General features: G+C 37.5%; 1 protein-coding gene across 1 annotated transcript; it reads right to left on the minus strand.

Moving 5' to 3' along the window:
* Positions 1-8354: 8354 nt before the first annotated feature.
* LOC121373725 (sushi, von Willebrand factor type A, EGF and pentraxin domain-containing protein 1-like) lies at positions 8355-18541 on the minus strand. Its single transcript, XM_041500480.1, has 5 exons — positions 18241-18541; positions 15983-16361; positions 12494-12578; positions 11049-11225; positions 8355-8696 (listed from the first exon to the last, which is right to left on the minus strand). The coding sequence occupies exons 2-5, from the start codon at positions 16268-16270 to the stop codon at positions 8503-8505; spliced, it is 744 nt and encodes a 247-aa protein (XP_041356414.1). The 5' UTR covers positions 16271-16361; positions 18241-18541; the 3' UTR covers positions 8355-8502.
* Between the last annotated feature and the right edge of the window lie 5389 nt (positions 18542-23930).

Consider the following 23930-nt stretch of genomic DNA (forward strand, 5'->3'; position numbering starts at 1 on the left):
GCTAAGAAGCCCATAAGGCTGTAACCAGAGATCGCCACTGCTGCCTGTCTTTTACCAGCTTCTCTAGCAGCTCCCAGCTCAGACTGCCCTCTTGAATTTCCTTCTCTACTGTCCTCCTCCATGTTTCTTTCGGTCTTCCTCGTTTCCTTTTTCCAGGAGGGGTCCATCGGAGTGTCACTCTTGGTAGGGCTGTTTGAGGCATTCTGATGGCATGGCCAATCCAGCGCCATCTTCGGCGCTTGATCTCCGATACCAATGACTGTGTCGAGGTTTGTTTATCGAGTTCTTCGTTGGTTATGGTGTTGGGCCAGAAGATATTCAGAATCCTGCGAAGGTACCGATTTTGAAAGACCTCCAACTTCTGATCGATGGTCTTGATAATTTTCCAGGATTCTGCTCAATACAGTGCTGGAGACAGTGCTTTTAAAAAGGTGTATTTTATCATACTTGCAAGTGCCATATTTCAGTCACTGATTTGTGACATTATTGCCATATTTCAATCACTGATTTGTGACATTATTGCCATATTTCAGTCACTGATTTGTGACATTATTGCCATATTTCAGTCACTGATTTGTGACATTATTGCCATATTTCAGTCACTGATTTGTGACATTATTGCAGGATGGAACGTAGCCCAGTGGTAAAGCGATCGCCTGATGCGCGGTCGGTGTGGGATCGATTCCCGTCGGTGGCCCATTAGGTTATTTATCGTTTCAGCCAGTGTACCACGACTGGTATATCGAAGGCCGTGGTATGTATCATCCTGTCTGTGGGATGGTGCATATAAAAGATCCCTTGCTACTAATGGAAAAAATGTGGCGGGTTTCCTCTCCAAGACTATATTTCAAAATTACCATATGTTTGACATCCAATAGCCGATGATTAATAAATCAATGTGCTCTAGTGATGTCGTTACACTGTTTCGTTGGATGGAGATACTTTTTACCGCGGTTCTATAAACTATTACACAGAACAAATTGAATATTGCCACCATAGTCCTACTGAAATAGGAAATACAATACATCGACATGTAACGAATATATTCATGATATTAGTGGCACTTCTTATGTTTTCTATTATGACGAAATTGATTTTTGATATATCTGCCATGTTTTAAGCTGTCACATTTACATAAAATTAGCATAAACGCAGATGTATTGCTTTATGGCATATTTTGTTTGTGTTGTTGTAATTGTGTCTAATCTTATGTATGGAGATTGCTTTTATCTCTGTTCCATATAATACTACATAACAGTAACAATTACAGCTGTTTCTTCTGTTGCATTCTACACTATTATGGGGCGGGACGTAGCCCAGTGGTAAAAGCGCTTGCCTGATGCGCGGTCGGTTTGGGATCGATCCCCGTCGGTGAACTCATTGGGTTATTTTTCGTTCCAGCCACTGCACCACAACCGATATTTCAAAGGCCGTGGTATATGCTATCCTGTCTGTGGGATGGTACATATACAAGATCACTTTCTACTAATGGAAACATGTAGCGGGTTTCCTCTCAAAGACTATTTTTCAGAATTATGATATGTTTGACGTCCAATAGCCGATGATTAATAAATCAATATGCTCCAGTGGTGTCGTTAAACAAAACAAACTTTTAAACTTTCTTCACAGTTATAATCAACCTGTCATAACGTTGTTAATATAATCTAGTGATGGAAATATCAACTGCAAAATATTGTTTTAAAACTTTCAGAACCCTCGAATTATTTAAGATGAAATGAGTTGTCACTTGAGGCACAAAAATCTTTGAAATTTTTTGAATTGGTCTGTATTTACATATAGATACTGCTAAACAAGTAATGGAGCAACCTGGGGTTTTTTTTTCTATAAGGTTTTGTTAATAAAGTAATTTAATGAATCTTTTTTCACTCACAATTTAGTAAGAATAATACATTATGATACAATTAGCAGTAAAGGTAATCAGGGGCGTAGCGTGATCTGGACCTGGGGGTGGGGTGTGTGTGTGTGTGTGTGTGGGGGGGGGGGGGGGGGTTCGAATATGAACCAAGTGAACCTATTTCTATTTTGTTTTTGCACCACCAGAAACTCCATATGTATAAACCTGTATGTTTTAGTTCTGAAAGCGGACCATTTGCTTCAGCGGTGTGTGTGTGTGTGTGTGTGTGTGTGTGTTCGTCCGAACCCCTGAACCCCCCTAGCCTACGCCCCTGGTAATTATTTGAACTTAGGTTGGGGGAGATTCCTCATAATGTCAGAGTCACATTATAAGTTATTAAGTTATAATGAACATTTTATAGAATTTTTGACAATAATAAATAATTTTCAATTTTTGTTGCTGAGCATAATAAGGCTTACAAAATAAAGTATATAAAAAAAAAAGTTTGTTTGTTTTATTTAACGACGCCACTAGAGCACATTGATTTTTAATCTTATCATCGGCTATTGGACGTCAAACATATGGTCATTCTGACACTGTTTTTAGAGGAAACCCGCTGTTGCCACATAGGCTACTCTTCTTTACGACAGGCAGCAAGGGATCTTTTATTTGCGCTTCCCACAGGCAGGATAGCACAAACCATGGCCTTTGTTGAACCAGTTATGGATCACTTACGGTGCAAGTGGTTTACACCTACCCACTGAGCCTTGCGGAGCACTCACTCAGGGTTTGGAGTCGGTATCTGGATTAAAAATCCCATGCCTCGACTGGGATCCGAACCCAGTACCTACCAGCCTGTAGACCGATGGCCTGCCACGACGCCACCGAGGCCGGTTTAAAGTATAAAATGCAGAATAAAGCTTTATTCTAACCGGCCGCGAGCGATTATTTTAGAAATCATTTATTTCAATTGCAGTATTCTAGTCTGCCGCGTGCGACGCGACATATTTATCTATCGCGTCGCACGCGTGCGGTTAGGATACGGCGATTGAAATAAATGGTTTCTAAAATAATCGCTCGCGTCGCTCGCGGCCGGTTAGGATACAGCTTAACATTCCAATGCAACAAACATCAGTCATTAAAAGCAACGACACACACTAAAGCTGTATCCTAACCGTCCGCGAGCGATTATTTTAGAAATCATTAATTTCTATTGCAGTATCCTAACCGGACGCGTACGATGCGACATATTTATGTCACGTCGCACGCGTGCGGTTAGGATGCGGCAATGGAAATCGATGATTTCTAAAATAATCGCTCGCATCGCTCGCGTCGCACGCGGCCGATTAGGATACAGCTTAAAGAACGCGGTTTTTTTCTATAAACCGGTATAACTAAACCAGTTTAAAATGTAACCGTGAACGCGGCCCGCGCTGGCAAGTACAAGAGAGCACCAAACGCCTGACCGGGGTCACCGGCCTCGATGGCGCAGTGGTTAAGCCATCGGACTACAGGCTGGTAGGTACAGGGTTCGCAGCCCGGTACCGACTCCAAACCAGAGCAAGTTCTTAAGGGCTCATTGGGTAGGTGTAAGGCCACTACACCCTCTTCTCTCTCTAACCAAACTAACAACTAACCCACTGTCCTGGATCGAGGTGTGTGCCCAGGACAGCGTGCTTGAACCTTAATTGGATATAATCACGAAAATAAGTTAAAATGAAAATGAAATGACCGGGGTCGGTAGCTGGTGCTATTAAATTTGGAATGTCCCGTAGGATTTAGTCAAGAAGGAAACATATTGCGCAAATTTCTTGAAGTAATTTTGTCGCATTTTGCAACGGTTCATCGACAGAGAAAGGGAGAAACCGACCTCGGTGGTGTCGTGGTTAAGCCATCGGACATAAGGCTGGTAGGAACAGGGTTCGCAGCCCGATACCGGCTCCCACCCAGAGCGAGTTTTAACGACTCAATGTGTAGGTGTAAAGACCACCACACCCTCTTCTTTCTCACTAACCATTAACAATTAACCTACTGTCCGGGACAGACAGCACAGATAGCTGAGGTGTGTGACCAGTACAGCGCGCTTGAACCTTAATTGGACATAAGCGCGAAAATAAGTTGAAATGAAATGAAAGGGAGCAAATGATTAATTTTTATTTTAAATTTAAAATAAATAAATTACAACTGCTTTTATATGATCGAAATACCTTAAGTGATCTCTATAATATTAATAATAAAAAAAATATTTGTGTTTAAATATTTATTAAGCACATTGCTTTGATTAAAATAGTCAAATGGTTTGACTGCAACCCCCCCCCCCCACCACCACCACCACCAAAACAAAAAACCCAAACCTAATAATTTATTTTGCCGAATAGTAGCTTTGTCAATTTCGTAAGTGTCGAAGAACTTATACACGTGCAATACGATATCTATTGTTACGTCAACCAATGACCAACTGCTCCAGTCAAAAGAACGCTAAGACAAATATTTCCCGCTGTACTACGAAACTTGGGGAAATTGAAAATATTGCGCCGATTGATTTCCTGATCAAAGGAGTGTATCTTATATTACTTTGTCAGTCAACAGTCAAGCACGAGTGCTTTCCCTTGCAACATTAGAAATAATCTAGTTTACCAAAATATTACAAACTCAAACATGTTATTCCTCCCAAATTTCATATATATTCTGTCACACTAATTTTCAAATACAAATTAATACCGTTTTGTGATGCAAATCTATGCATCGATTAATTTAAAATGAACATTTTCTGTTTTCCTAAATTTGAAAGCAAAGACTCAATTTCTGCTCCCCCAAAAGGATTGAAACAAAAGCCATTTCTTTCCTCCGGTTGCAGTCAGTTTTCAAAAATATTTTAATCAAATGTCATGGTATATGTTATCCTGTTGGTGACAGAAGTGAATACAAAAGATCGCTTGCTATCAATGAGAGAAATGTTGCGGGTTTCCGGTGAATACTGCATGCCAGAATTATCAGTTTAGACTTTCAATAATGTGCTCTTGTAGTTTCATTAAACAAAGTCGTTAAAGTTGAGCTATCACTATCGCTACACTGAATCTAGTGCAAGGAGAATAATGCTTAGCTCCCCTTAAAGAGACATTCCTGAGTTTGCTGCAATGTTTAAGATGTTATCGACTAACAGAGACTTTTTAATGATTGTAATTACATACCAAATGTATTTTTCAGCATAAAATATTAGTGGCTGTATATTTAACGTGTTTCTGATGGTTCTAATATGTTTACTAGGTTAAATTTCATTTTATTTCCTAAAATATATGTTTTCGTACGTACGAAATTATTTGAAGACAAACTCCAGTTTGGGCTTCTTATAAATATTAACACGACCAGAAAAACATTGAATATACAGACACTGATATTCTAAACAAGAAAATATATTTAATATGTAAGTTTAATCGTAGAAATATTTTATTAGTCGAAATCATGTTACAATGCAACAAACTCAGGAATGTCCCTTTAATACCTGTAAATGTAAAAATATATAGGTTTCTTCTCTAAGACTATATATCAAAATCACCAAATATTTGACATCTAATAGCCAATGATTAATAAATTAATGTGCTCTAGTGGTGTCGTTAAACAAAACAAGACTTTTGATTTTCATGTAGGTCATATTGAACGAAATATTTGTTTAATGACGCCTTAGTAAATTTAAATGGCCAATTGGTGTCTAACTTGGTTATTCGATGAGAGAGAGAGAGAGAGAGAGAGAGAGAGAGAGAGAGAGAGAGAGAGAGAGAGAGAGAGAGAGAGAGAGAGAGAGAGAGAGAGAGAGAGACAGAGACAGAGACAGAGAGAGATTACGTGAACCCAATAAACAACAATGGGTATTTTATACGCACACAAACCAATAGACAGACAGTCGTGGAACCGTGTCTCGAAACAGTGAAAAAAATCCAATTCCATCCTTACAGAGGCCGCGAAACAGGGGAGGCCGCGAAGTGGCACGACCTCCTCTCAACGTTTTCCTGTTACTGTCTTCAGAAGGCTAAAATTGCCTTATTTTAACACCTCAAATTCAAACGTTTCCCAGAGGAGAAATCCCCCAAATCCCCCATAACAACCACTGATCCTGTATTTTCATCACGCAGAAAGTCGCATCGACATTGCCCATCACACTTTCAAATGTGTGAAATCCTTTCTTTACGTGGACGTAAATGTTCGTTTGCTGAAAAATACATTTTGTTGGATGCTTAAGTTCATGGATCAAAAATGCAGTGTCATAAATTCGTATTATTTGTATACACACCTGCGCAAAATGTAAACACCACCCAGATCAATAGTGAATTAAATTAAGTTGACATGAGCAGGATGCCATACTTCTTGTCTCTATGTTACCATGTGATATTGCACGTGCAAAAAGCACTTGCATACCAGCATACATTTTAGGTGAGACCCGTGCCACGAACAGACAGACGCAAGGGGTGACATGTGCGAAAGTGCAGTTTGAGATTTATACCATTACATACTGATTTAGGCGATCTGAACTATTCTTTTTGTGTGTGAACACTGTAGCAAGGCGAACGTTGCCTGATGCCACGAAATGGCAGATTATTGGCATGCGTAACATTGGCAGACAATTGAACATTAACCATACTGTCATCGGTCGTTAGATTAAAAAAATTTGTCCAAACTCATGATGTGAAGGATAGGCCAAGACCTGGATGACCGAGAAAGACTGATGCCCGTGAAGATCGGGTCCTAGTACACCTTGCAAGAAGATCCCCACTGACTAACAGCAGAGTGCTAAGAACCCGATGGGGGGCACACAGCAGGGTGTTCATGTGCACTGTCAGGAGGAGGCTGCATGCTGCTGGGATGAGAGCTCTGAGACCGCTAATCACTGCACATCACAATCAGGAGCCTCTGAGGTGGTGCGCCGCAAATGCCCACTGGAACCTAAGGACCGGGAGAAGGGTATACTGGTCAGATGAAACTTGAAAGTCGGTTCCTGCTGCACACAACAGACAGTCGAACTTGGGTATGAAGATCTAGAGGCATAGCATATGACCAGAGGAACATCCTGGAAGAAGTTCCCCTTGGTGGAGGTTCAGTTATGGCCTGGGTGCATCTTCTTGGAATGTAAACTGAATCTGGTGGCTATACATGGAACACTAAATGGGCAGAGATACCAGGATGCCATCTGCCCATATGCGGGTGTGATGCAAAAAAATTATTCTTATTCTTTGATATAGTTGTCGTTCCTCATTTGGATAATCATGCACATGCAAGCGGCCCTGTCTTCGTGGATGACAACTCCCAACATGATCGTGCCATAGCAATACTCGACTATCTGCAGTGACGTGCATTCAAAACTCTACCATCGCCTGCAAGAAGCCTTGATCTGAACCCCGTAGAGCATATATGTAATGTTTTGGGACGCATGGTAAGGGAGAGGGATCCTCCTGTGCAGAATGTACAGGTATTTCACGAGGAATGATTTTATATGGCAGTTGTAGAATATTGGTTCGGATAAAAATTCTTTAAAACATAATACTTTAATTGATGTTGAAAAATCACAAAAAGCTAGGATAAAATCCTTCGAGAAATCATTATTTATATTTCTTAAACACATTTTGAGGTAATTATTACCACATAGAGAAAGTTTACGAACTTCGGTAAAACTTGCACATAAAAGAGGTTACCGTCATTAAAAATACACAAACATTAATTGAAACAAACATTAATGTAATTTATGTGCTTGCTTTAATAAATGAATGACAAAAGATATAAAAGGCATATTTTATTAATTAATAATATCTTTTTGGGTGTTTTATAAAGGCAATTTTAGAATTAATATGTGAAAAAGGCTTGTTTAATCTCAGGGCAGCATGGTGCTGATTAAGGCAAGATGGTGCTAGACTATTGAGGCATGGTGCTGCACCATGCTAAAACAAGCTAGGAAAACACTATATGTATGTATGTATGTATGTACGTACGTACGTATTGATGTATGTCGAGGTTGACTGTTACATACATATATATTAATGCACTGACGCAGGTGATAATTAAATCGTTTTTAGTCTCACATATTTCCTATGCCGTTGCTGGGACTCGAACCTGTTGCACCGAATCGCCGGCAAATTGCAGACTGACCACGATGCGTTCTGAGCTATCCAGACATCCATAAAACAGGATTCTGTTTCTCTCAACCACATGTATGTATGTATGTATATATGTATGTATATATGTATATAGGTATCTATTGTACACTTGCGTGCGTGTCGCTTACATCTACCAAAACTCAAATAGAGTCAATTTAAGAAATACAATTGTTAATTCATGCAGATTTCTGACCCCATGTAACCGTAAATAAAATGTGTTGAGTGCGTCGCTAAATAAAACATTTCCTTCCTTCATGCAGATTTTATTATATCATTTGAAATTACATTTGTTTGTGAAAAATCCCCCCCCCCCCCAAAAAAAAAAAAAAAAAAAAAATAACCAACCCACAAAACAACACAAAATAAAACAAAAACCCACCTCATCCCTAAAACACGTCACCAAAAACAATTTTACCCCCCTCCCCCATAAAAAACCCAAACAAAAACAAACAGAATAAAGGGACAATTGTTGCCGTTGTTCCAGTATTTTAAACAAGGTTATAGTCATCTTCGTCCCGTTTCGGGAGATGGCCAGCATTTCAGTTTGATCTGGGTCCATTTTCCAGTTTCGGCACACTTACTCCTCGCTTTATATTCTTTATAGTGTTTGCATGTGTAGATGGTAACTGAATCAACCTTAGTGCTTTTCGTAGACTTCTCGGCATCTGGAACATCAGGTGGTTCACCACAGTCAATTTCTGTAACACGCAGAACATGTTTAATAAGACATTTTGTAGCATATCAACTGTAATCGAGGAACATGCTAAATAAGATTTTTTTGTTAAATATCAACTGTAACACGTGGAACATGTTCAATAAGACTTTAAATATCAACTGTAACACGCGGAACATGTTTAATAAGACTTTTTGTTACATATCAGCTGTAACACGCAGAACATGTTTAATAAGACGTTTTGTTACATATCAACTGTAATCATGGAACATCCTTAATAATTTTTTTTGTTACATATCAACTGTAACACGTGGAACATGTTTAATAAGATGTTTTGTTAAATATCAACTGTAATCGTGGAACATGTTTAATAAGATTTTTTGTTCCATATCAACTTTAAGTGTGGAACATGTTTAATAGGATTTTAAATATCAAATATAACACGTGGAACATGTTTAATACAATTTTTGGTTAAATATCAACTGTAACACGTGGAACATGTTTAAGAGGATTTTAAATATCAACTGTAATTGTAGAAATGTTTAATAAGACTGTGTTAAATATCAACTGTAACACGCAGAACATGTTTAATAAGACGTTTTGTTACATATGAACTGTAATCGTGGAAATGTTTAATAAGACGTTTTGTTACATATCAACTGTAACACATGGAACATGTTTAATAAGATTTTAAATATCAAATGTAATTGTGGAACATGTTTAATAAGACTTTTTGCTACATATCAATTATAATAGTGGAACATGTTTAATAAGATTTTTTTTTAAATATCAACTGTAACATGTGGAGCATGCTTAATAAGGCATTTTGTTAAATATGAACTGTAACATGTGGAACATGTTTAATAAGGCATTTTGTTAAATATCAACTGTAACACGTGGAGCATGCTTAATAACGCATTTTGTTAAATATGACCTGTAACATGTGGAACATGTTTAATATGTCTTTGTATAAAAATATCAACTAACCAGTTAAAATATGTTTGATAACACTTTTTTGAACTAACGACCGTCGATGGAAAGGGAGTATACTAGGTGTTACAAGTGCCTTTTAACAATGCCAGAAGTAACTACTGAACACTCTCCGAAGTGGTCAGACTAAGCCCACAGCTACAGCTGATGGGAATGACAGGTGTGTGAAACGGATAACCACAAGAGACAGGCACATGTCACGGTTGGAGAGACAAGGACTGGGATGTGGAGGTGGAAAGTGCAAACAGTTGAAAGATAGCAGGAGTTGCTTGCTTGCGTACTCATGGTATCCATTCAACTGAGATTTTTCTCGTTCCAACCAGTGCACTACAACTGGCCAACGGCCGTGGTATGTGCTTTCCTGTCTGTGGGAAAATGCATATGAAAGATCCCTTGCTACATTAGGAAAAAATGTAGCAGGTTTTCTCTGATGACTACGTGTCAGAATTACCAAATGTTTGTCATACAATAACCGATGATTAATTAATCAATGCGTTCAAGTGTTGTCGTTAAACAAAACAAACTACTACTTTCGGCAATGCTTAAAACAACTAAATGGTCAGTTTTTAGCCGTTTTCTTTATTGTTTAAAATTAATAAAATAACTGTTAATATTAAATCGATAAATGTTAATGTTTACTGAAAATATTGAGAAAAACAAACAAAACAACAAAAGATATAGATGAGAAATAATCTCATTCGGCTACTGGCGGAAAAAAAATCCCCGAACAGTAAAAAGTGGATTCCCCTTGTATCGTTTATTAATTTACTCAAGGAAGAGTTTGACGGGGAAAAAACTGAACTGTATATTAACTTCCTCAAGAAAGAGTTTGACAAAAAAAAACTGAACCGTGTATTACTTTTCTCAGGGAAGAGTTTGACGAAAAAAACCGAACCGTGTATTAATTTCCTCAAGGAAGAGTTTGACGGGGAAAAATCCGAACCGTGTATTAATTTCCTCAAGGAAGAGTTTGACGGAAAAAACCGAACCGTGTATTAATTTCCTCAGGGAAGAGTTTGACGAAAAAACCCGAACCGTATATTAATTTCCTTAAGGAAGAGTTTGACGGAAAAAACTGAACCGTGTATTACTTTTCTCAAGGAAGAGTTTGACGGGGAAAAACCCCCCGAATCGTGTATTATTTTTCTCAAAGAAGTGTTTGACGGAAAAAAATGAACTGTGTATTAACTTTCTCAAGAAAGAGTTTGACGGAAAAAAATCGAACCGTGTATTAACTTCCTCAAGAAAGAGTTTGACAGAAAAACCCGAACCGTGTATTAACTTCCTCAAGAGAGAGTCTGATTGTTATTTCAAATTGATGTAACAGTTATAAACTTAAAATTGTAAAAATTATCACGTTGATATTTTAAAAGAATGTGAATCTCACCAACGCATGTCAAGTTGGTTGGGGTCCATCTTCTTGTCACTTCACACGATGACGTGGTCGTTCCGTTAGCAATGGCGTAGCCGATGTTACATCTGTAAGTGATCACTGAATATAGCGTGGTTCCATTATTTAACTTCCTGGCATTTGGTATATCAGGAGGCTCTCCACAACTAATTTCTGAAATATGTGTTCAAAATAAATAATGATGATTATGATGATGATGATGGCGACAATGATGATGATGGTGGTGACAATGATGATGTTAATGATAATGATGATGGTTGTTATGATGATGATAGTGAAAATGATGATAGTGAAAACGATGATGATGATGATGATGTAATTATGATTATTATTATTATTATGATGGTTACAATGATGATAAACGTAGTGACAATGATGATGATTAAGGTAATGATTATGATGATGCTGGTGTTGGTGACAATGATGATGATATGATGATGATGATGGTGGCAATGCTGATTATGATGACGATAGTGGTGACAATGATGATGATGACGAAGATAATTATAAATGTTAACAATGATAAGTGAATGAATTAATGAATGAATGTTTAACGACACTCCAGCACGAAAAATACATCGGCTATTGGGTGTCAAACTATGGTAATTCAAAACATGAAGTGATGATCAACATCAATATAAAAATTCAAGAGTCAAATAAAACACAGTGTAAAGAACTGTGCAAAAATACAAATATCACAGATAGATGAAATGAAAATTCAGAGTAAACGTCAGTATCACGTAAAACTAATTCTGGATGGAACTGAAATGATTCCATCACATTTCTCTGACCAAATATATCTTTTCGAGTTTCTTTCACATACTTACACTTCACCAAAATGTGGCGTACCGTCAAAGATGAGTGATGATAATGATGTCGACGACAATAGTGATGAGGATGAATGAGGAGATGAATGATGTTCATGAAAATAAATGATGATGATGATGATGATGGCGATTATGACGTTTATGATAACGATTAAGTTAACGATATTATTATGCTTTTGATCCATTTTGCCCATTAGTAATGCTCTCGCCTGATACGCAGTCCGTTTAGGATAGGCAGGTTCCAGCTAGTGCACCACAAAATAAAAGATCATTTGCTGCTATAAGATTTAGGCATGCTATTCTTTGTCGACAATATCAGAGTCTATAGATGTCTAACCCAATGATCAGCTTTTATACGGAACAGAAACAGGAATATAGGGACAATAATGATGACAAATGTCAAAACATACTACAGTAAAACCCCTTTCAACCGGACACCCTAGGAACCACGTAAAATGTCTGGTTTTAAGAGGTATCCGGCTTAGAGAGGGTAAATTCTTTACTGATTTAAAAAAAAAGACCGTGAAATATCTCTGGTTTTGAGGGAATTCTGGTTTACAGAGGGTCCGGTTTTGAGAGGTTTCACTGTATTACCTTCTTCGAGGCAGACTCTTTGATATCCCATCACAGCACAGATTTGGCTATGTTCACACGGGCGTTTGTCACAAACACCGCTACTCTGAAAAATAAACATAGACCTGTGAAATATCCACATGACAAGTACACATTGGAGGGGGGGGGGGGGGGGTAGCTGACTGAGCAGTTTCTAGAGGGTTTGGAGGTATGTTCCCCCGTAAAATTTTCAAAACTAAATGTCGTGAAATGCATGATTCTGCATTCTACAAGTAAAATGTATCTCTGCCTAAAGATTTACTACCAATAATATCTTTGATTAAGAATTATTGTGTGTGTATGTGTGTGTGTGTGTGTGTGTGTCTGTCTGTCTTTGTGTGTGTGTCTGTGTGCGTGTGTGTGTTAGTGTGTGTGTCTGTGTATGTGTGTGTGTGTCTGTGTATGTGTGTGTGTCTGTGTGTGTGTGTGTGTGTGTGTGTGTGTCTCCGCCGTTCCTGATGGACTAACGTCACAAATATCGCCATTCTGAAACACAAACTTAGACAGTGAAATTTTCACATGGACTAATATCACAAACACCGCCACTCTGAAAAACAAACATAAACCGTGAAATATTCACTTGGAGTAATATCACAAACGCCGCCACTCTGAAAAACAAATATAGATCCATGAAATATTCACGTGGACTAATATCAGAAACACCACCACTCTGAAAAACAAATTTAGACAGTGAAATATTCACATGAACTGATATCTCAAACTTCGCCACTCTGAAAAAGAAACATAGACTACGAAATATTCACTTGAAGTAATATTACAAACACCGCCACTCTGAAAAACAAACATAGACTACGAAATATTCACTTGAAGTAATATTACAAACACCGCCACTCTGAAAAACAAACATAGATCCATGAAATATTCATGTGGACTAATATCAGAAACACCGCCACTCTGAAAAACAAACATAGACCCGTGAACTATTCACATGGTCTAGTGTCACAAGCACCGCCACTCTGAAAAAGAAACTTAGACAGTGAAATATTCATATGAACTAATATCTCAAACACCACAACTCTGAAAAACAAACATAGACAGTGAAATATTCACTTGAAGTAATATTACAAACGCCGCCACTCTGAAAAACAAACATAGACCCTGAACTATTCACATGGACTAATATCTCAAACTCCGCCACTCTGAAAAACAAACATAGACTACGAAATATTCACTTGAAGTAATATTACAAACGCTGCCACTCTGAAAAACAAACATAGATCCATGAAATATTCACGTGGACTAATATCAGAAACACCGCCACTCTGAAAAACAAACTAAGACAGTGAAATATTCACATGAACTAATATCTCAAACACCGCCACTCTGATAAACAAACATAGACCCGTGAACTATTCACATGGACTAATATCTCAAACACCGCCACTCTGAAGAACAAACATAGACCCGTGAAATATTCACATGTGCTATTGTCACAAACATCAACACTGAAAAACAAACAGAGATTCATGAAATCAACCATTATTTTGCCAATTGCCCATTCGACTCCGCATTGTCTATATACATACTCTATCAAAAAAGAAACGCATAGGTTATAGGAAAATAAGAAAAGTGTTTGATTTTACAAAATATCGTGTTTTTTTTGTACAATGTTGCTGAATGACCATGTTTATTAATGTTCCTGGAATGGGACAGCATGCCCAAATGCACCCTAAAACAAATTTAACGCACGTTGTGCGACAATTGCAGGAAATCGGCGTGAAATGGTCAGCTTTTGGCTAATGCACGTGAAACTCGGGAAAAAGATTGGGGTAGTGATGGGTATTTAAAGCTGCAATGCTCGCAATGATGCCTCATTTTCATTTCGACGTAGATGGGTTACAAGATGCCAAGACTAAGCCTGCCGAATCGAAACATTGCAATAGGCCGCCTCCAGTTAGGTGAATCGCAGTCAACAGTCGCACGCCACATGAACGTCCATCAGAGCACCATTTCACGTCTCTGGGACAGGTACCAACAGTTTCAATCAGCTAAAGACCGGCCCAGAAGTGGAAGACCTCGCATAACAACTGCAGCACAAGATCTCTACATCCGGGTTCTGCACTTGCGTCACCGAACTGCCACAGCAACGAACACTGCTGGACGCATACCTGGTTTGAGAAGGGTGTCTGCACAAACCATTCGGAACCGCAGTGTTCGAGATTAACGGTATCCCGATATCCCGGGGATACCAGAATTTAATTTTGGATACCAGACTTCAAGAACCCAGTATCCCACCGGGATGCCATATAATACTAAATTCTCAGGTGGGATACCAGATTTTGAAATGTTAGTATCCAACTGGGATACTGGCCAAAAATTTTAATCTCGAATACTGGAACCGACTTCGAGAAGCTGGTTTACGGGCTTGGAGACCGTATGTTGGCCCCGTCCTGCGACGTCAACATGGACATGCACGTGTTCGCTGGTGCACGAATGTACAGGGGTGGAACTTGGGAAACTGGCGACGAGTATGGTTCAGCGACGAGTCACGTTTCCTTCTACAGCGACGTGATGGACGACAACGTGTTTACAGACGCCGCAGTGAACGTTTTGCCAACAACTGCGTCGCCCAAGTTGACAGATTCGGTGGAGGGAGTGTCATGATGTGGGGAGCCATCTCATACACCGGCAGAAGTGAACTTGTGTTCGTACAAGGCAACCTGACAGCTGTGCGCTACCTAGACGAAATTCTTCGCCGTCACATGCTTCCCATTTTGGATCGACAGAGAGAACTCTTTCAGCAGGACAATGCCAGGCCGCATACGGTACGTATAACAATGGATTTTCTACAGAATGAGAACATTAATGTGCTGCCATGGCCATCAAGGTCGCCAGATCTCAACCCCTTTGAACATCTATGGGACAAACTAGACAGACGTGTACGCCAGCGTGACCCGGAGCCTCAGACGCTTCCGCAACTGTCACATGCACTGCAGGAAGAATGGGCTAGGATTCCACGTGCCCGGATTCAGAGACTCATTCAGTCTATGCCAAGGAGATGTCGCGCAGAGATTGCTGCTGCTGGTAGCCACACAAACGTACTGATTTCAGCGCCCTCGTGCGACGCTGTTTGGTGACGAAAACGCCCCCACTGCCGTCAGTCCATAGCAAGAACATTGTCACATACTCAAGTCAAATGTTACTGTGATACGATCACAAATAACGAAATTATGCCACTTTGTATTAAAGAGATAATTCCATGAATATTTTGGCTATGCGGTTTTTTTTTGACAGAGTATATATATATATATATATATATATATATATATATATATATAAACTATTTGTAAACTCTAGACCATTTATAAACCCCATACAACAGGCGACATAACTTATCTCTTGTATTTATGTTTATGCTCTCAGCAGTGAACAATGGAAAACCATTGAAACACATTTCTTGATATTTTATAAAAAACCTTTAAGTCTAAGAATATAAACTTAACTGTTTACCTGCGAAGTTGACTTTTTCTTTGGAATCGGTATATTCGGGATTGAACGAGTTTTCGAGACCTCACGGAAGTTTGACGTACATTCTCGTGTTCTTGGATTATAGATGACAGATTTACACAGAGATCGGCGCTCACATAGACTCTTACACTGAAGGAAATTCTTCACAATGTCAATGGAGAACTCTGACCTCAGGAGACGATGAGAATGGTCCTGGATTTCATAGGGATAAACCACAGGTAGGAGAGAAAATATTGCAAAGATCACAAAGAGTGTTCTGTACGATGCCATGGTGGAGACAAGCACAATGTTTAAATTTCCTTTCAGCTCTGTCGTGTACGGGTTTGGGTTTGTCAGTCCAGTCTTGGAAGTGGCAGTCCTCCTACAAATAAAATAAATGGTCCTGGAGAATCGCAGTCGTCCTGTAGATGAAGCATTTAACAGAGATTTGTGGAAGCGGTCACTGTCCTTTCAAGTATCCTTTTAACTCTGTCTTGAGTAGATGATACGGTTTGAAAGGTGTTATTTGACTACAGTCCAGACAGGCAACATTCACCATGAGATACAGCTTAACTTATAAGTTGAACGTTAGATTAGCTAGACACCAGGCTGACGTAATTCACTTTGAGTTTTACTTTTAAACTTCAGTTATTAGTTGAAACAGTTAAGATTAGCTAGAGTCAGTTATTAGTTGAAACAGTTAAGATTAGCTAGACTCAGTTATTAGTTGAAACAGTTAAGATTACCTAGACTCAGTTATTAGTTGAAACAGTTAAGATTAGCTAGACTCAGTTATTAGTTGAAACAGTTAAGATTAGCTAGACTCAGTTATTAGTTGAAACAGTTAAGATTAGCTAGACTCAGTTATTAGTTGAAACAGTTAAGATTAGCTAGACTCAGTTATTAGCTGAAACAGTTAAGATTACCAAGACTCAGTTATTAGCTGAAACAGTTAAGATTAGCTAGACTCAGTTATTAGTTGAAACAGTTAAGATTAGCTAGACTCAGTTATTAGTTGAAACAGTTAAGATTACCTAGACTCAGTTATTAGTTGAAACAGTTAAGATTAGCTAGACTCAGTTATTAGCTAGACTCAGTTATTAGTTGAAACAGTTAAGATTAGCTAGACTCAGTTATTAGCTAGACTCAGTTATTAGCTGAAACAGTTAAGATTAGCTAGACTCAGTTATTACCTAGACTCAGTTATTAGTTGAAACAGTTAACATTAGCTAGACTCAGTTATTAGTTGAAACAGTTAAGATTACCTAGACTCAGTTATTAGTTGAAACAGTTAAGATTACCTAGACTCAGTTATTAGTTGAAACAGTTAAGATTAGCTAGACTCAGTTATTAGCTAGACTCAGTTATTAGTTGAAACAGTTAAGATTAGCTAGACTCAGTTATTAGTTGAAACAGTTAAGATTACCTAGACTCAGTTATTAGTTGAAACAGTTAAGATTAGCTAGACTCAGTTATTAGCTAGACTCAGTTATTAGCTAGACTCAGTTATTAGTTGAAACAGTTAAGATTACCTAGACTCAGTTATTAGTTGAAACAGTTAAGATTAGCTAGACTCAGTTATTAGTTGAAACAGTTAAGATTAGCTAGACTCAGTTATTAGCTAGACTCAGTTATTAGTTGAAACAGTTAAGATTAGCTAGACTCAGTTATTAGTTGAAACAGTTAAGATTACCTAGACTCAGTTATTAGTTGAAACAGTTAAGATTACCTAGACTCAGTTATTAGTTGAAACAGTTAAGATTACCTAGACTCAGTTATTAGTTGAAACAGTTAAGATTAGCTAGACTCAGTTATTAGTTGAAACAGTTAAGATTACCTAGACCCAGTTATTAGTTGAAACAGTTAAGATTACCTAGACTCAGTTATTAGCTAGACTCAGTTATTAGCTAGACTCAGTTATTAGTTGAAACAGTTAAGATTACCTAGACTCATTTATTAGCTGAAGCAGTTAAGATTAGCTAGACTCAGTTATTAGCTGAAACAGTTAAGATTACCTAGACTCAGTTATTAGCTGAAACAGTTAAGATTACCTAGACTCAGTTATTAGTTGAAACAGTTAAGATTACCTAGACTCAGTTATTAGTTGAAACAGTTAAGATTACCTAGATTCAGTTATTAGTTAGACTCAGTTATTAGCTGAAACAGTTAAGATTAGCTAGACTCAGTTATTAGCTGAAGCAGTTAAGATTAGCTAGACTCAGTTATTAGCTGAAACAGTTAAGATTAGCAAAACTACTTACGATCACTTGTGAATTTCATTTATTTGTTGAAATCTTCACTTGTAAACTTTATAACGATTCACAAGACTCCAGAGAAAAGTAAATTTCTTGGGATTCACTTACACACTTTAGTTATTCGTCGAAAGAGAAAAAAAGGATCCACAAATAGTGCGACAATTGACGTATTCTCCCTTATTAAGTTGTTAGCTCCTCTCCGACTCACTTATTACGAAACATTCTGGGAAAATCAGTGCTGTGGTATTCTGTTTTCCGTTTTGTTACAAATAAATATTGAAACCAGACAATTGGAAATTCAGCTTGAATGAACGTTCGTTAAACCGCAAGTAAACAACAGTCATGCACAGAGAAATATTGCATCTATAATTAAACCCAAATTAATCCAATTAGTAACAGACAGACGGAACTCCACAGGTATGTGTGTTCGTGCATAGCTATGACGTCTTCGGCGTATCATGGAAGAAATCATTAAACATTTAGTCTTTAACCTGATTGTGTTTACAAGCGAGGTCGGTTAGATCATATTGCACTGTTACAACCCCGTTTGTAATTATGAACATGATTACTAGTAGGCCTATGTGCAGTCGAGCACCGTTGTGTCGATATCGTGGGGACGTCATACAAATATCGACGTAACCAAATATTGACACAAACGTTCTGTCAAACATGTAACAAAGAAACAAAAAAATGTACGAACAAGAAATGCAATTTAAAGACGATATATAATTTTTTGTTTTATCGAATCATACATTTTAAAAATTAATCGTTTTAGCCAATGCAAATTGTTATGCAGTGAAGAATACTTTCCGATTTTTTTTAGGTCCGACAAATCGCATGCGACTAACCGCATAAGCTATGTTTCCATTAATGCGGCTGTGGTGCGGGTATGGGTGCGTCAAATATAGCACACCATTGTTTTTATGGTAATTGTTCCCATTAATAATACTGACAATACCGAAACACACGAGGGTAATATTATCTTTATCAAATAACATCACACTTAAAGGGACATTCCTGAGTTTGCTGCAATTTTTTAAGATGTTATCGACTAACAGAGACTGTTTTTTCTGCATAAAATATTAGTGGCTCTATATTAAACGTGTTTCTGATCGTTCTAATATTTGTACTAGGTTAAATTTCCTAAAATATTATTTTTCGTACGTACGAAATTATTTGAAGACAAAATCCAGTTTGGGCTTCTTACAAATATTAAGACGACCAAAAACACATTGATATTCTAAACAAGAAGATATATTTAATATGTAAGTTTAATCGTAGAAATATTTTATTAGTCAGAAACATCTTACAATGCAACAAACCCAGGAATGTCCCTTTAATACAACGTGTTTTTGTAAACTGTATCCTGCAACCAACGTTTTTATTGACAGATTATGATGACGGATAAAGCAAAATCATATCCTGCTACGTTTCCCGTTAACGTTTATGGTCTGCACGATAAAGATAACAACTAAGCTTAGTTAATGACGTCGGATATCTGCTTTATCCTGTTCAGGCCTAGTGGGAAATTTCCCATTCTTACCTTCACTGGATAAAGCAGATATCCGACGTCATTAACTAGTTATTCTCTATTTAATTCCAATCAGCCATTACCCAATATTCAAATGACGTATGAATATGCGACGCGTTGTCTTTTTGAATGGAAATAACGTCAAACTCGAATGGCGTCATTTTGAACATCCTTACATAAAACTAAACTAGTTTTTAACGTCCTTTGTACCACGCTTTGGTGTCGGTCCATTTGATTTTACCTGTGGTATATCCCATAGTTAGACCATGGGCGTGTCTAACCTAAATTTTAGCGATTGCTGAATGGCTGAAGAAAGTTACCCCTACAGGCCACATATAGTTCAGCAGGAAGTAAATTAGGACATTGTTTTAAAACGTAACACTTTCACTAACATTGGTAATAAAGTTACAATATAAATCTGTAAAACTAAAATAATAATTCCCCCCCCCCCCCCAACCCAAAACCCCCCAAACTAAAATTAAATATTATTAAATAGTTTCGCTTCATTTTCCATTACATTACTAATCAGCTGCAACATTTAAAAGAAGGCACATCTAGTATTGAGGGAATTAGCAGTGATAAAAAGGACGCTTATAAGGGCTGTTACTCTGTTCAGAAGAGACCGGCCTCGGTGGCGTCGTGGCAGGCCATCGGTCTACAGGCTGGTAGGTACTGGGTTCGGATCCCAGACGAGGCATGGGATTTTTAATGGAGATACCGACTCCAAACCCTGAGTGAGTGCTCCGCAAGGCTCAATGGGTAGGTGTAAACCACTTGCACCGACCAGTGATCCATAACTGGTTCAACAAAGGCCATGGTTTGTGCTATCCTGCCTGTGGGAAGCGCAAATAAAAGATCCCTTGCTGCCTGTCGTAAAAAGAGTAGCCTATGTGGCGACAGCGGGTTTCCTCTAAAAACAGTGTCAGAATGACCATATGTTTGACGTCCAATAGCCGATGATAAGATAAAAAATCAATGTGCTCTAGCGGCGTCGTTAAATAAAACAAACTTTACTTTTTACTATTCAGAAGACTTGATATGGCGTATCTTAAAGGGACATTCCTGGGTTTTCTGCATTGTAAGATGTTTCCGACTAATAAAATATTTATACGATTAAACTTACATATTAAATATATTTTCTTGTTTAGAATATCAGTGTCTGTAAATTCAATGTGTTTCTGGTCGTCTTAATATTTGCAAGAAGCCCAAACTGGATTTTGTCTGTTTAAGATGTTATCGACTAACAGAGACTTTTTAATGATTGTAATTACATACCAAATGTATTTTTCAGCATAAAATATTAGTGGCTGTATATTTAACGTGTTTCTGATCGTTCTAATATGTTTACTGGGTTAAATTTCATTTTATTTCCTAAAATAATTTTTAATCCAGTTTGGGCTTCTTACAAACTCAGGAATGTCCCTTTAACACCTGAAATTCAAAATGTTCTCGGCGAAGCATACGATTGAATCGGCCCGAGTCACTCGTACGAGTCGAAGCTTAGAACCTGTTCTATTTTCATACGATTGAATCAGACGTTTGGTGACGATAACCAATCGGATCACACGGTGGTAATCGTTGCTACTCTAAATTTGGATTCCGTCCGCTTGATACTCGATATTTGGATTCCGTACGCTCAAAAAGTTTTGCGTGGATTACGGATTTCACCTGTCAGAAGACACTATATCAGCGCAGGGAAAACCTCCATTGTGTAAGTATTAGCAGCAATACAAATGTCGTAATATTCCAAACACTTCCTCAAATATGCCTTTAGTTAACAGAGAATATTTTATGTTAGCTACGATGCTTTGTTCGTTAAAGGGACATTCCTGAGTTTGCTGCAATTTTAAAGATGTTATCGACTAACAGAGACTTTCTAACGCTTATAATTTCATATCAAATATATTTTTCTGCATAAAATATTAGTGGCTGTATATTAAACGTGTTTCTGATCATTCTAATATTTTTTCGTACGTACGAAATTATTTGAAGACAAAATCCCGTTTGGGCTTCTTACAAATATTAAGACGACCAGAAAAGCATTAAATATACAGACACTGGTATTCTAAACATGAAAATATGTTTAATATGTAAGTTTAATCGTAGAAATATTTTATTAGTCGGAAACATCTTACAATACAGCAAACTCAGGAATGTCCCTTTAAAATGTGTGTTTTATAACCCGAATCTTTGTTTTCGCAAATAAAATGTAACTATAGCTATTTATTTTTCAGCGAAAATTATCGTCCCAATGAAGAACAAAAGCTCAATAAGAGTTAAAATATTCAATTATAACTGACCTTTATTGCATTATGAATGAAAATGTGTAAATTATCGATGATTTCGTTTTGACTGATACGGACAGAATACAGCTAATACGAATTCCGCTATAGGATGGTACAAATTCCATTCTTTTACACAGTTAAAAATGTAAAAAAATAAAAAATTCACTATCAATTTACGTTCATTACAAGTACAAGCAGTCTCTACCCCCCCCCCCCCCCCCCCCCATTTCGTTTTATCGTCCACGTGATATTTTGTTTCCATCTGCACCTAACATTACAGTTTTACCAAATAAAACCTCACTGGTTTGCCAAGACACCAGGATATAGTTTTGTTAGACAACTAGAGTCACGTTTGCTCAGAAGATTTTGTACACTTGGTATAGCAAAAGTGATCTTTGAGGCTACTAATCTAGGACATATTTCCCAAAATGTGGCTATTTAATGATGTATGAAGCATTTTTGAAGAAAAGCAGTTCACAAACTTTTTCAGGGTGATTTTTAGGTGCTAAAAATTACTAGGGGTGTGAATTTGTAAATTTTTGGCATTTAAGGGGTCAAAATAGGGGTCAAAGGTCATCAAGTGCAAAATTCTTTTTTTTTCATTATTTGTCCTATTTGACATGTCCTATGCATAAACTAAAACAAAAACACAAAATATTAATGCATTTGTGATACATTTAAGGTTATATGTTCATATTTAAAGGAAAATGCATTATTTTTTTTTACAAAAAGCCTGTTTTCTTGAAAACGGATGAGTTTTCAGATAAAGCAGCAACTTTCCATCTTTTCTTTCTTTTTCACTGTAGCTATGTTTGGTTGGGTCAAAATTAATCAAACTTGCCATTTTTGTCTTTGAATATTTCCTAGGAAAGGTTAGATACTTCAATACTCTTGTATAGTTTCAATGCATCTTGTTTTTCTTATACTTGAATTATTTCTTGAATGAACAGTGAAATCCAAGGTCGAGTTGCATTTTGTTTGTTTTGGATAAAAGTAATTAACATTTCTCTTCCTTTTAATACTGGATTTTTTTTAGACAGAACTGACATCTGATGACTTAATTAGTAACTACCCACATGACACTTCAACAAAGAATTACCAATTTGGTACATCTTGTACATTGCATCATGAAATTACCATGGTCCTAACCCTACTTATGTACGCTAAATTTAGCCAAATTCTATCGGTTTTGCTCATGAAATGAAAAACAGGTAAGATGGAAAGTAGTTAAGATAGCAAAGGAGCTGTTAGTATTAAAAATATATGTTGTTGAAATAACTTAAAGTGAAAGTAGTCCCACTCTGACACTTATCTTATCTGAGCCATCAACAAACTGCTATGATGATGCATGATTGAGTATCATGACATTCCTTCATATTACTAAGACCTACGTACCTGTTGTTTCTGAAGTTAATGAAACTTCCTATTCTTATTTAGACTGCTTTGATAAGTATTGAAAGTGTCCTTTTGCTTGGCCTATGTCTGTGCAATATTTCAAAATGATATGTGCTTACTGAAGTCCTTTTTTCAGGTTAACATGGAACCAATTCTCAACCTGAAGCGTGGGCAAGAGGTGTCTTTTGACAAATGCATAGTATGTCAAGAGGGATCGTCATCACGGTGAAATAAAGGTCTGCTGAGTGCAGCAACGTCTACTGGCATCGATTCATTGAAGCAACCCACCGAGTTGAGACAGAAGTTACGAGACTGTGACTTCAGAGAGGCAGTTGACAGACTTGCATCAATATTCAATGATACGTCTGACGTGCCAAAGCTTTTATATCACAGACTATCTTGTTACACTAAGTACACAAATAAGAAAAGCATACAAAGTAAACAGCGCAGCGAGGAGGCTATGCTATCTTCCTTTACAACAGATA

Source organism: Gigantopelta aegis, chromosome 5 (assembly GCF_016097555.1).
Source record: "Gigantopelta aegis isolate Gae_Host chromosome 5, Gae_host_genome, whole genome shotgun sequence".
In the NCBI taxonomy this organism is placed as follows: Eukaryota; Metazoa; Mollusca; class Gastropoda; order Neomphalida; family Peltospiridae; genus Gigantopelta; species Gigantopelta aegis.

Excerpts from the sequence above, each read along its gene's own strand:
- LOC121373725 (XM_041500480.1), bottom strand. The coding sequence starts at position 16,270 with ATGGCATCGTACAGAACACTCTTTGTGATCTTTGCAATATTTTCTCTC. Across the intron at positions 12,579-15,982 it reads AGAAAAAGTCAACTTCGCAG|AGTAGCGGTGTTTGTGACAA; the intron begins GTAAACAGTTAA and ends TTTATTTTTCAG. Across the intron at positions 11,226-12,493 it reads AAGAGTCTGCCTCGAAGAAG|AAATTAGTTGTGGAGAGCCT; the intron begins GTAATACAGTGA and ends CACATATTTCAG.